The sequence below is a fragment of the Mycteria americana genome, chromosome 26 (genome assembly GCF_035582795.1).
Source record: "Mycteria americana isolate JAX WOST 10 ecotype Jacksonville Zoo and Gardens chromosome 26, USCA_MyAme_1.0, whole genome shotgun sequence".
Classification (NCBI taxonomy): Eukaryota; Metazoa; Chordata; class Aves; order Ciconiiformes; family Ciconiidae; genus Mycteria; species Mycteria americana.
The window spans coordinates 1,926,771-1,938,371 of NC_134390.1; the positions used below are offsets into that span (position 1 = coordinate 1,926,771).

The 11,601-nt window shown below is 65.8% G+C and overlaps 1 protein-coding gene across 2 annotated transcripts; it reads left to right on the plus strand.

The window, feature by feature from the left end:
* Window positions 1-551: 551 nt before the first annotated feature.
* On the plus strand, window positions 552-11,548 carry ACVRL1 (activin A receptor like type 1). 2 transcript variants are annotated; one of them, XM_075525334.1, is made up of 10 exons: window positions 552-882; window positions 4,276-4,346; window positions 5,756-5,980; window positions 6,259-6,458; window positions 6,569-6,668; window positions 7,028-7,174; window positions 7,249-7,524; window positions 8,620-8,817; window positions 10,047-10,177; window positions 10,274-11,548. In XM_075525334.1, the coding sequence occupies exons 2-10, from the start codon at window positions 4,280-4,282 to the stop codon at window positions 10,406-10,408; spliced, it is 1,479 nt and encodes a 492-aa protein (XP_075381449.1). In that variant the 5' UTR covers window positions 552-882; window positions 4,276-4,279; the 3' UTR covers window positions 10,409-11,548. The 2 variants fall into 2 exon arrangements, with proteins under 2 accessions (XP_075381449.1, XP_075381450.1); XM_075525335.1 differs by lacking the exon at window positions 5,756-5,980.
* Window positions 11,549-11,601: the final 53 nt, after the last annotated feature.

The window sequence follows — 11,601 nt, forward strand, 5'->3', positions numbered from 1 at the left end:
GCCCGGCAGCACCCCCCAGTGCCGCGTTACACCCCGGAGGAGAAAAACCCCCTGCCCTCCGGCGCAGCACCCCGACAGCGTTGTGGCCAGCACCAAAAAACCAGGGAGCCCCCGGGCTCTGCCGTGACGCTCCCGTCCCCACGAGGGTTGGATGCCGGAGCGGGAGGGATGGCCAAGCGCGTCGAGGTCATTCCCACAACATCTCTCCGGACCGTTCCCATCCCCGGCGCCATCGAAGCAACCGGCTGCGTTTCTGCCAAAAGCCTTTCGGTGCTCGGGGAAGGAGGCACGGCGGACGTCCCCCCGCCAGCTGCAGCCCAAGGGCTTCGGTTTGCCTGGAAAGCCGGGAAACCAGGAAGGGAAAGCGCCTGGCGAAGGACAGGGGTGGGAGGAACGGGCCGAGGGAGAGCAACCAGGATGGAGCTGGGGCCCGGTGTGCGGGAGGAAGGGAGGCTGGCCGTGGATGTGTGCTCAGCAATAGGAAATGCTTTATTAGCTGGGAGTGGTGGAGAGAAGCCAGGCAGGAAGAGGCAGTAATAAGAAACATTTTTTTGACTCCCACATCCAGACCACAGAGCGCTTGCCAAGCGGCTGCGTTCGGACGACGGGGCCGCCGAGCTGAGCCCCCGGGGCCGGGCCGGGGACGAAGACGTTTCCCCGCCGGGACGGGCGCCGCCGCAGCCGCGGGAGCCCCCGTGGTGCCAGGAGGGGCAGCAGGAGGGGAGCGGACCCATGAAGCTCCTCCAAGCCGGGGCGCACGGCACGGAGCGGAGCTGCCCCGGCTGAGCCCCGCGCGCCGCCTCCGAGCTCGGGACCGCGGCTGGGAGAGGCTCACCGGGGCCAGGCGGTGCCGCGGGTGCCCACGGGACGCGGATGCTGTAGGTGAGTGGGGAAGTGCCGTGCGCTCGCGGGGTCCGGGGCTGCACCGAGCTCGGCGCTTCCCTCCTGATTTACCCCGGCGCAGCCGAAATCAGGATTTGGCCCCGATTTTCTTCGCGTTCGGTGGGATGCCAAGGTTGATGTCAGTGTAGCAGAGGCTGGAATCGGAGCTCTGGCAGAGCCGGGAGCGTAAATCCGGATTTACACCAGTGCAGTAGTAGCAGGATCAGTCCCTAGGTCCTCGCTAAAGAGCTGAAATAATACGCGGCTGCTACCGAAAGCCCGGAGCTGACATAGGAAATGGGGAATTTGGGTGTATTTTGAAAAGGCACGGGGAAAAATAAGGGAAAGTTGACAGCTCCGCTAGCCGGGGGCTGGAGCGAGGGCCGCGGGGCACCGACGGCACCGACGGCACCGACGGCAGCGACGGCACAGGACGCGCCGCCTCGACGCACCCCTTCTACAAAGCCAAACCCCGGGTCCCTCTGAGGAGGGGTGGGCGAGGCAGAGCCGAACGGCCGCTACAGAGGCTCCGTTTTCAGAGCAAAGTGCCTAAAGCGAAGCCGGTGTGAGCCGCGCTGTGGCAGCTCCGCCGCGCCGGCGGCGTTCGAACCCTGCAGCGAGGTCGGGGCAGGAACAGTCCCTTCCTCCCCGCTCCGCACGAGGAGCCACATGCAACGCCGGCCCCGCGAAGAGACGAACGCGAGCTGGGTTCGCCGCTCTCTTTGCATCTCTCGTTTACGGCACAGCGATGCCCGTCGGTGCGAGAGGGGCCGGGGTGGCACAGCCCAGCCGTGCGAGTTCCTGAGCTGGGAGTTGCATCCATCCCTCCCGCACCGACGGCACCAGAGGGTCCAGAGGATGCAAACAGCTTTGCTGCGTGCGTGGCCAACCTGCGGCCGTGGGGAGGAGGGAGGAAAACCTCTGTCCGTTGCCTGCAACCAGGCTGAAGCTTTGGGAGTCGGTGGCAAAGCTCTTGCCGCCTCTGACGTGGTGTCCATCCAGCCCTTCACACCTGCAGCCGGTGCCGCCGGCAGCCGGCACACGCCTGGCTCGCCCTGCTTCCCCGCGGCCAGCTCGGGCACTGGTGCCGGCACTGCCCGGCCAGACGGCGCAACGGTCTCCACCGCGTCTGGCTCCCTGTGAGAAGGCGACGCAGGGGAACTGAGTCACGAGCCGCATCCTGCGGCAAAACCTCCCCGGGAGCAGCAGAAACCACAGGGGAGGGCGGAAGTGCCGGGATTGCAAAGCTCTGCCGAGCCGCCCCGGTAAGAGCGAGGGATCCTCCAGCCGTCCCGCGCGTCCCGGAGGATCGCACCCAGCCACCCCCTCCCCAGGCTCCCACCGCCCTCCGCTCCCTCTCCCCCCGACAGCCCCTTTGCTTTTCTCTCCATGGGATGGCAGGGACATTCCCCTTCCCCGGGGCTGCTCCGGACCCCCAGGCCGGCCAGCGCCACGGCACGGCTGCCTATCGCTCCCGGCCGCTTCTGCCAGCACCTGCACCCGCTCCGAGAGGTTTTAACTGGGTTTTTTTTTCCTTCTCCTGATGCCGCTGCAAATCCCGAAGGATGGCAGGATGTAACGTGGCAGCGTGACTTGCCATCACCCCCCGAGGCGAGGACGCTCCGGAGGGTGCGTGAGCTGCAGCTGCGGTGTGCGAGAGAAGGGAGGGAGATGGGGGCCGGGGCCGGGGACACGAGGGCTGGGTTGACCCGTTACAGAAGCATCCGGGACGTTTCTTCCGTGGGACGCCGGGGACGGCTCTGGGTTACGGTTTGCTCTCGGTTAGCATCAGAAATCCACGCGGTGTTGTTGCACGTACAGCAAAGTTTTGGGTGGTGAGGCCCTCGACCGCTTTGCGTTTCATGGTAAAGACCCCGCAGCCGTCTAACGGCTGGGGATTTTATGGAAGTGCCCCCGAGAAGGGAACGCACCACCGAGGAGCCTCGGCTCCCCTTTAAAAGGCCGCGTTTCGTAGCTCTCGGGCTTGCGAGGAAAGGCGCTGCGGCTGGGAGCGTCCTGGAGGCTCGGGGAGCAGCAGCCCAGCTCCAGGGGAGTTTATTTTTTTAAAATAAAGCTGATCCCGGGCCAGCCGAGGCACCGGCGGCTGCTTCAGCCGGAGATCAGCCTGAGCACTGCTCCTGGCACGGGGCACCCGGGACCAGACCCCGCTCCTGCCCTCCGGCTCCAGGACCCCGTCACCGTTTCCTCCCCGCAAGCAACAACCAAGCGAGCTATTTTGGGGAGGAAAAGCCCGTTTTACGCCGCAGCCGGAGCCTGCCTGGGTCAGCCACGTACGCGTGTGCTCTCGAGGGTCGGGCTTGCGTGACTTCGCTTCCCCATCAAGGCCAGAATCTAAACAATCTTGATTCCTGTCCCGGCGGCCCTGGGCAGGGCTCCTTCAATTGCAGGAAACGGAGACTTTGGCGTGTTTATGTCGGGAACCACGAAGAATGAGCCGAGGAGGGGCTGGGGAGCCCCGGCCGCCGCCGGCCGAGCTCTCAGCCATGTGAAAGGGGCAGCAATGCCGGCAGGGCAAGGGGCGGGGGGCAGTGCCGGCTCCGGCGTGTTTGGCTTGGCAGAAACGTCTTTTTTACGAGGCAAAAAAAGAAGAGAAAAAATAGCAGAACTTCCCCCAAGGGCGCAGCTGGGGAATTTTTGGCTGCTTGCAGAGCCTCTGCTTGTGTCCTCGATAAGCTCCGTACAAAAGCCCCCCCGGGGCCGAGCCCTGGACCGGGGCCAGATGCACCCGGTGGCTCCGGCGCCGGCGGGGGGGCTTTGAGCTCCGTCCTGTGGCACGGGTCTTGCCAAACCCGGTATCTCCAACGGTGCCGTGGCATCACCGCGCTCTCCGCGGCTGCCGAGCCCATGGGGTCTGCCGTCGGCTGTGTTTTTGCGGCGTGGGAGCCACGGGAACGGTGGGAAATGCTGGAATACAGATCGCCGGGATGAAGGAAGGATGTTGGGGCAGCACGGACACGGCGAGGTCCCCGTTTCGAAGCGCTCCCCAGCGCCGTGGGGCCGTGTGCGGTGTCCCGCGCCGTGGTCGGGAGGTTCCCCGAGCTCGAGAGGTCCCGGGGATCTGCTCTCAGGAAGGGCTGTACCCGGGACATCCGGAGCCGAACTCCGCTTGGAAGCGGCACATCCTACCTCGCACCGCTCCGCCCGTCCTCTCCCTCCCCGCTGACCTTCATCGCTCGTCGCAGCCCTCCAGTTCCTTCCCAAAGTCCCCGCGGCTGCCCCCGGCCCGGCCATGAGCCCCTCAGGGGATTGGGGGCTGCGGGGGGCTGCGGGAGGTTGTGGGGGGCTGCGGGGGGCTGTGGGGGGCTGTGGGGAGTTGCGGGGGGCTGCGGGGGGTTGCGGGGGGCTGCCGCTCACCCCCTCTGCTCTCCGCAGGAAGATGCCGTGCGGAGCCTGCGGCCGGGCGGTGCTGGCGCTGCTGACCCTCTCCCTTGGCTTCGCAGCCGGTGAGTACCAAACCGATGCGGTGAAGGCGGCCGGTGCCTGACGCTCTCCGCCATGCGCGGGGGGTTAAAATAAACCCTCGGCTCTTTGGCAACGTCATCGCTTGCTCCGCTCAAAATAAACCGCTGCGGAGGGCAGCTCGTTCAAGCTCGCCTCGAGCGAGCACCGAGGGAGGTAGGGCTCCCGGGGGACCCGCGCCGTCCCCAGCAAGGGGCTTCTCCCCTCTGGGACGGTGACCTGCCTCCCAGAGAGGATCTCAGCTTAATTAATTACGGTTCATCAAGTGCTTTGACGTCACTGGAGGGGAGATGGGGTAAAGGCTTGCATGCACGTGCTGTAAAACGTGGCTTTTCCCAGGGGCGCTGGTGCCGACGGCGGGGAGCAGGGATGAGCTGCTCGTGGTGCCGGGGGAGCACCAGGGTGACCTGGGGATGGATCCAGGCTGGGTGCTTGTGCAGGGAGGACCGAAGCAGCATGGCTGTGCCAGGGAGGAGCGGCAGAGCTCACGGGGGGGACGAGCCCCCCCCCCCCGGGTCCCCATCCTGCCCACGGGGCCACCAACCCGGCCGCGCCACTGCCCCATGGCCCTGGCACCGGGCAGCCTTTGGGGCAGGGGGGTGACGGGCACAGGAGAGGGGCTGGTCACAGCCGCACGGTCTTCGCCGCAGTCCATCCGTCCCCTCGCCACCGTCTGTCTGGCTGCCCTCGCGCTGAACTCGCTGATTCCAGGAGGGATATTTTCTGCGCAAAAGGGCAGAGCTAAATCAGGAGGTCGGGAGCGCGGCTGCCCCCTGTGCCGCTCCGGCACCCCGGCTGCCCCCTGTGCCGCTCCGGCACCCCGGCACGGGGAAACGCCTTCGGGGCAGCCGGGGAAAGCTCCGGGAAAGACCCCGGGTTTGGCACCCGGCTCCTGAAACACAGCGTGCCCACGGCACCCGCTGGGGAGGCACCGGCTGAGTTTGGGGCTTTTGGTCCCATCCCGGCTCTTGGGACGCAGCTCCCGCAGGCGGCCCCAGCGTGGGGTGCTCCCACGTCCCCTGGGACCGGACCCCGTGGGCAGGATGCGACCCGGTGCGCTGTGAGCCAGTGCATCCCAGTTGATCCCAGATGGTGGGGCTGGATGCATGGCCCCTCCGCTGCCTTCCCGGGGGCGCGGGGACAGGAGACTCCCAGCTTTGGGGCTGGCGCTTGGGTCCCAGCCAGGAGCAAGCGATTTTCCAGGAGGTCTCAGGATGGGCTTCCCTGGGCTGGGCACCCACAGCCACCTTCCCCAGGCTGGACCCTGCCGGTCCCAGCCTGCCCGCTCTCAAAATTTGGTTCAAGAGTCTTTAGGAGAGATGTCACTGGCCCCAAAGCTACCGGGCAGTGGGGTGGCCCCACGGCACAACGTGCCCCCTCCTCGTGCCCGCAGATGAGCTGCTGTGCGCCTGTGACGTGCCGCACTGCACCGTGCCCACCTGCACGGGCAAGGTGTGCTTCGTCAGCAAGAGGAAGGAGGAGGGCATCATCACCCAGCACAGGGGCTGCTTCTCCCAGAACATCCTGGAGAACTGCCGCACGCCCGTGACGGAGCAGTACGGCATGAGGTGCTGCGACTCCAGCATGTGCAACGCCGACCTGGAGATCTTCCTGCAAGGTACGGGGGCATGGTCCCCTTCGAGGACCCAGAGGGGCAGAGCTGTCCACGTGGCTGGAGATGTGGTTGGGTCTCCAGATCATCCTCCTCCTCACTCAGCACCTCCAGGGTCACCCTTTTCCAGGGGGGACAGGGCCAGCGAGACGTCCTCGGTTGTTCCTTCTTGGGCTGTGCCTGCGGAGCTGCCATCCATGGGGCTGACCCCAATGCAGAGCCACCCTCCCAGCTCCAAGCCCAAGCACCACTTTCACGCTCCCATCCATCGTTTCCCCCTCCAGGAGAAGAGGCCCTGGGAAAGACACCTTCCCTGCCCAACCTCCTGCTGATGATCTTCGTCCCGCTGCTCGCCCTCCTCCTCCTCGCAGCTCTCACAGGGCTCTTCTGCTGGAAGGTGGCCCAGCACCGCCACAAGAAAAGCGAGTTGGGAGACATGGACCTCATGCTGAAGGCATCCATGGTGGGAGACAGCACTTTAGAGGTGGGTAAGCTCCTGGGGGGACCCCAAATGCCCCCGAGTTGTGGGAGGGAGGGACGCGCCGAGCGTGGGGTGGCCGCCGGGCTGACCCTGCTGCCGCCCCGGCTGCGCAGGACCTGCTGAACGACGACTGCACCACGGGCAGCGGCTCAGGGCTACCTTTCCTCGTCCAGCGAACAGTGGCTCGGCAGATCACCCTCGTGGAGTGTGTGGGTAAGGAGGGCGGCCAGGTGTGGGGGGACACTGCCCCGGCCCCCCCAGCTGGTGCTTGGGCACGTGCCGGACCCCTTTCCCCCAGCAGCCGGTGACGGCACTGCGACGCCAGACCCGGGAGGGGGGGTTGGACCCCACCAGCTCAGCCAAAACCCTGTAGAGACCCTAAGTTCTCCCCCTGTCCTGCTGATGGGAGAGGCAGAGAGCGGCTGGGTAGGTGGGTGGCAGTTGGCCAAGGTCAACGGACCCTGCACCACCCCATTGCTGTTCCACACCGGGAGCTGGGTTCATCACGCTGGGTGTGGGGAGGGGGTCGGGGGCCGGAGGGGCTGCGTCACGCAGTGCCATGGCCGTGGCAGGCAAAGGGCGCTACGGCGAGGTGTGGCGAGGCGTGTGGCACGGGGAGAGCGTGGCCGTGAAGATCTTCTCCTCCCGGGATGAGCAGTCATGGTTCCGCGAGACGGAGATCTACAACACCGTCCTCCTCCGGCACGACAACATCCTGGGTGAGTGGGGAGCCGGGGGGGCTGGGGGGCGGCTGCGCGGCGGCTCCACGGTCCCAGCTCTTCTCCCTGTCCAGGCTTCATCGCCTCTGATATGACGTCAAGGAACTCCAGCACCCAGCTCTGGCTCATCACCCACTACCATGAGAACGGCTCGCTCTATGACTACCTGCAGCGGACGACCCTGGACGTGGAGACCTGCCTGGGGTTGGCCTCCTCCATCATCTGCGGCCTCGTCCACCTCCACGTGGAGATCTTCGGCACCCAGGGCAAGCCCGCCATTGCCCACCGTGACCTGAAGAGCAGGAACATCTTGGTGAAAAGCAACCGGCAGTGCTGCATCGCAGACCTGGGTGAGATAGGGGTGGGATGCAGCACCCGGGGATGTGGTACCCCAGGGACGCCGTGCCCCAGGGATGCGGTACCCCAGGGATGTGGTACCCCAGGGATGCGGTACCCCAGGGATGTGGTACCCCAGGGATGTGGTACTCCAGGGATGCCGTACCCCAGGGATGCCGTGCCCCAGGGATGCGGTACCCCAGGGATGCCGTACCCCAGGGATGCCGTGCCCCAGGGATGTGGTACCCCAGGGATGTGGTACTCCAGGGATGTGGTACCCCAGGGATGCTGTACCCCAGGGATGTGGTACCCCAGGGATGTGGTACCCCAGGGATGCCGTGCCCCAGGGATGTGGTACCCCAGGGATGTGGTACCCCAGGGATGTGGTACCCCAGGGATGCCGTGCCCCAGGGATGTGGTACTCCAGGGATGTGGTACCCCAGGGATGTGGTACTCCAGGGATGCCGTGCCCCAGGGATGTGGTACCCCAGGGATGTGGTACCCCAGGGATGTGGTACTCCAGGGATGCCGTGCCCCAGGGATGTGGTACCCCAGGGATGTGGTACCCCAGGGATCGTACCCCAGGGATGCCGTGCCCCAGGGATGTGGTACCCCAGGGATGCCGTGCCCCAGGGATGCTGTACCCCAGGGACGCCGTGCCCCAGGGACGCTGTGCCCCAGGGATGTGGTACTCCACGGATGTGGTACCCCAGGGATGCCGTACCCCAGGGATGTGGTACCCCAGGGATGCCGTACCCCAGGGATGCGGTACCCCAGGGATGTGGTACCCCAGGGATGCCGTACCCCAGGGATGTGGTACCCCAGGGACGCCGTACCCCAGGGATGTGGTACCCCAGGGATGTGGTACCCCAGGGATGTGGTACTCCAGGGATGCCGTGCCCCAGGGATGTGGTACCCCAGTGATGCCGTACCCCAGGGACGCCGTGCCCCAGGGATGTGGTACCCCAGGGATCGTACCCCAGGGATGCCGTGCCCCAGGGATGTGGTACCCCAGGAACACCGTGCCCCAGGGACGCCGTGCCCCAGGGATGCGGTATCCTGGGGATGCAGCACCAGCATGGCGCTGACCGGGGCCGGCATCCCTCCAGGGCTGGCCGTCATGCACTCTCAAGGCAGCGACTACCTGGACATCGGCAACAACCCCCGGGTGGGCACCAAGCGCTACATGGCCCCGGAGGTGCTCAGCGAGCAGATCCGCACTGACTGCTTCGAGTCCTACAAGAAGACGGACATCTGGGCGTACGGGCTGGTGCTCTGGGAGATCACCCGGCGGACAGTGGTGAACGGTGAGCGTCTCCCAGCCGGCTGCCGCGCTCCCGGCTCGCGGCGAGGCTCCGCGCTCGCTCCCTCCTTCCCTCCTTTTCATGTTCTTTTTTTTTTTTCTTTCCCTTCGCCCAGAAGATTAGCTGTAAATTATAAACACTGTAATCTAGTGTCAGCACCCAGCTCCCTGATTAAAGGGCCCATTAGACTCAATCAGCGCTTTGTTTGTTCAGCGCTGATTAGAAAACAAGCAGCGTCGAGCGCTGCCTGGAAGCCGGCCACGGCCGGGACCTCCGGCCGGCGGGGCTTGGCTCACGGGGATGGGGACAGGGATGGGGTCCCCCACGCTGCAGAGGACCCTCCTCGGGGCTGCCCGGCCAGCACCGCTCACTGCCAGCAAAGTCCATGAGAAGCATTAATTAAATGGTGGGCGCTGGCGGGTGAGGCGGGAGGTCCCCCCGAGGCGCAGTCTGGCCGGGATTATCTCATTTACCGCCGTGGGGCTCCTTCAGATTAAACATTTACTCCGAATTACCAACGCCATGTGCAGGGGACGACCTTCAGCCAGCTGGTTTTAACCCTTCCAGGCACCCTCGCCCTCCGGGATGGGCTGAGCAGCCCCTGCGTGGCCCCAGGGCATCGGGGACAGGGGCTCCAGGGCACCCCGAGGTTCGGGGGCCACCCCCCGGGACGGGGGGTGCTTGGGGCAGCTCAGGGGGGGTTAAACCCCATGGACACACGGACATACGGAAGCACTAAGTGGAGATTAGCTGGGCCAGCTGGCGGGCTTGCCGTGGGGCTGCCGGATGGAGGTGCAGGGCTGCGAGGTGGCATCGGTGCCGGGAGCTGGTGCCGGTGCTAGAGGTGGTGGTGGAGCCGTGGTTGATGCTAGAGCTCGTGCCGGAGCCGTTGTTCACGGTAGGGCTGGTGCTGGGCTATTGCCAGTGCTGGAGCTGGTGCTGGAGCCACCAGCTATGCTAGAGCCGGGGCTGGAGCCGGCCCCAGCCACCCCGTGCCGTCCCGGCAAGGTCCCGCGGTGCAGCCAGGGCCGGAGCCTTGCACCCCGCAGGCGGCATCACCGCCGGTGCAGTGCGGCAAATCACGCTTGCAATTCCCGGGGCCCCACATGCCCCCCAAGGCAGGGTGCAGCTCGGTCGTGCCGGCCCCCCGGGCACCCTGTGATGAACAGGGTGGGGGGTGAACCCCGCGTCCCCCCACCCACCCCCTCCTCACGCTTCCCCCCCTCCCGCAGGCATCGTGGAGGAGTACCGGCCGCCCTTCTTCGACGCTGTCCCCAGCGACCCCAGCTTCGAGGACATGAAGAAGGTGGTGTGCATCGACCAGCAGACCCCCGTGGTCCCCAACCGCCTCTTCTCCGACTCGGTAAGTCCCGGGGGGGCCGCCCCGCTCCCGCCCTGAGCCGGACCTTTGCTCCCCATGAAACCCTTCAATTTTCCCCTCGTTTTGTGCCTCCCCCAGGTTTTGTCGGCGCTGGCGAAGATTATGAAGGAGTGCTGGTACCAGAGCCCCTCGGCCCGCCTCACCGCCCTGCGGATTAAAAAGACGCTGAAGAAGCTGAACAATTCCCTGGAAAAGCCCAAGCCGGAGCAGTGAACGCCGGGCACGTGCCGGAGCTGCTTGCAGGCTGCGCCGGGGATGGCGGCGAAGCCAACGCTGCTGGGATGGCTCCCGGTCACAGAGGGGGTTTTGCTCGCAGCCCCCACCTTTCCCACCCCTCCTTGGAGCCTTTTTAATTTGCAAGGAGGGAAAAAATAGGAAAAAAAAAAAAAGCAAGGGAGGAATCTTCCAGCCCGGTTACAAAAATACCCCCCGGATCCGTCATCTGACGCCGGCCCGTCTCGCCTGCCCAGCGGGGATGGCAGCGGGCGCCTGGAGCTGGCTCACCCCAAGCCCCCCGGCCAGACGCCACGGCTGAGGGGCAAGCAGGTGCCGGAGCCGGCACCGTCCCCTGCCGCAGCCCCCGTGCCTGGCCGGGCACCCATCCCATCACTGGCGCCTGGCGCAGCACGCAGGCAACGGGTGCTGCCCAAACCTGCCTGCCCGGCGCGTTGGCAGCGGGGATGCCGTGGGCTCGGCGGCGGCGGCAGGAATTCCCCGGCAGGGCTGCGGTGCCTGGCGTGCCTCTTGCCGGAGGAGGTCTGGATTTTGCGGGGAAAGGATGGACCACGGGCAGCATCCCCCCCAGCCGGGCCGGATCCACACCCCAGCACATCTTGGGGCTCCCCAGGACGCGGAGCCACCGGCACCGAGCACGGCCCAAGCATCCCCCGTGCCGCGGGGACCCGCCGAGACAGGGGCAACTGCAGCCGTGGTGGCCTGATCCTTCCCTGACGAGCAGCCGGCAGTCCCCTTTTCCAACATTTTGGCAACGTTTTGGTGTTTTCCGGGGTGTTTTGGTGCACCCTGCAGTCGGCTCCAGCCCACGCCGCTCACCGCCATCCCCAAAACCACCCCACGTTCGGGGCTGTTTGGACAGGACCAGGATGTTCAGCAGAACCAGCTTTGCGCCCTACTCCGTAATTATTTAATTATTAAGATTTAATATATTTAATAAAGTGTAAAGCTATTTTATCGCTTAACAGCTGCCAAACCTCCCCCATCGGGCAGCAGGCGACGTGGCAGGAGGAAACCCCGGCGCTTCTGCATGGCTTAATTTATTGCTTCAACACCGTGTAGCTGCCGTGTATCGCTCCGGCACCACCGGATCCCACAATAAACCTCGCTCCAGCCTCGTGCCAACCCTCTCCCTGCGCCCACGAAGGGCTGCGGCTGCACCGGGGCGGCTG

Excerpts from the sequence above, each read along its gene's own strand:
- ACVRL1 (XM_075525334.1), top strand. The coding sequence starts at position 4,280 with ATGCCGTGCGGAGCCTGCGGCCGGGCGGTGCTGGCGCTGCTGACCCTC. Across the intron at positions 7,175-7,248 it reads CCGGCACGACAACATCCTGG|GCTTCATCGCCTCTGATATG; the intron begins GTGAGTGGGGAG and ends CTCCCTGTCCAG. Across the intron at positions 8,818-10,046 it reads CCGGCGGACAGTGGTGAACG|GCATCGTGGAGGAGTACCGG; the intron begins GTGAGCGTCTCC and ends CCCCTCCCGCAG.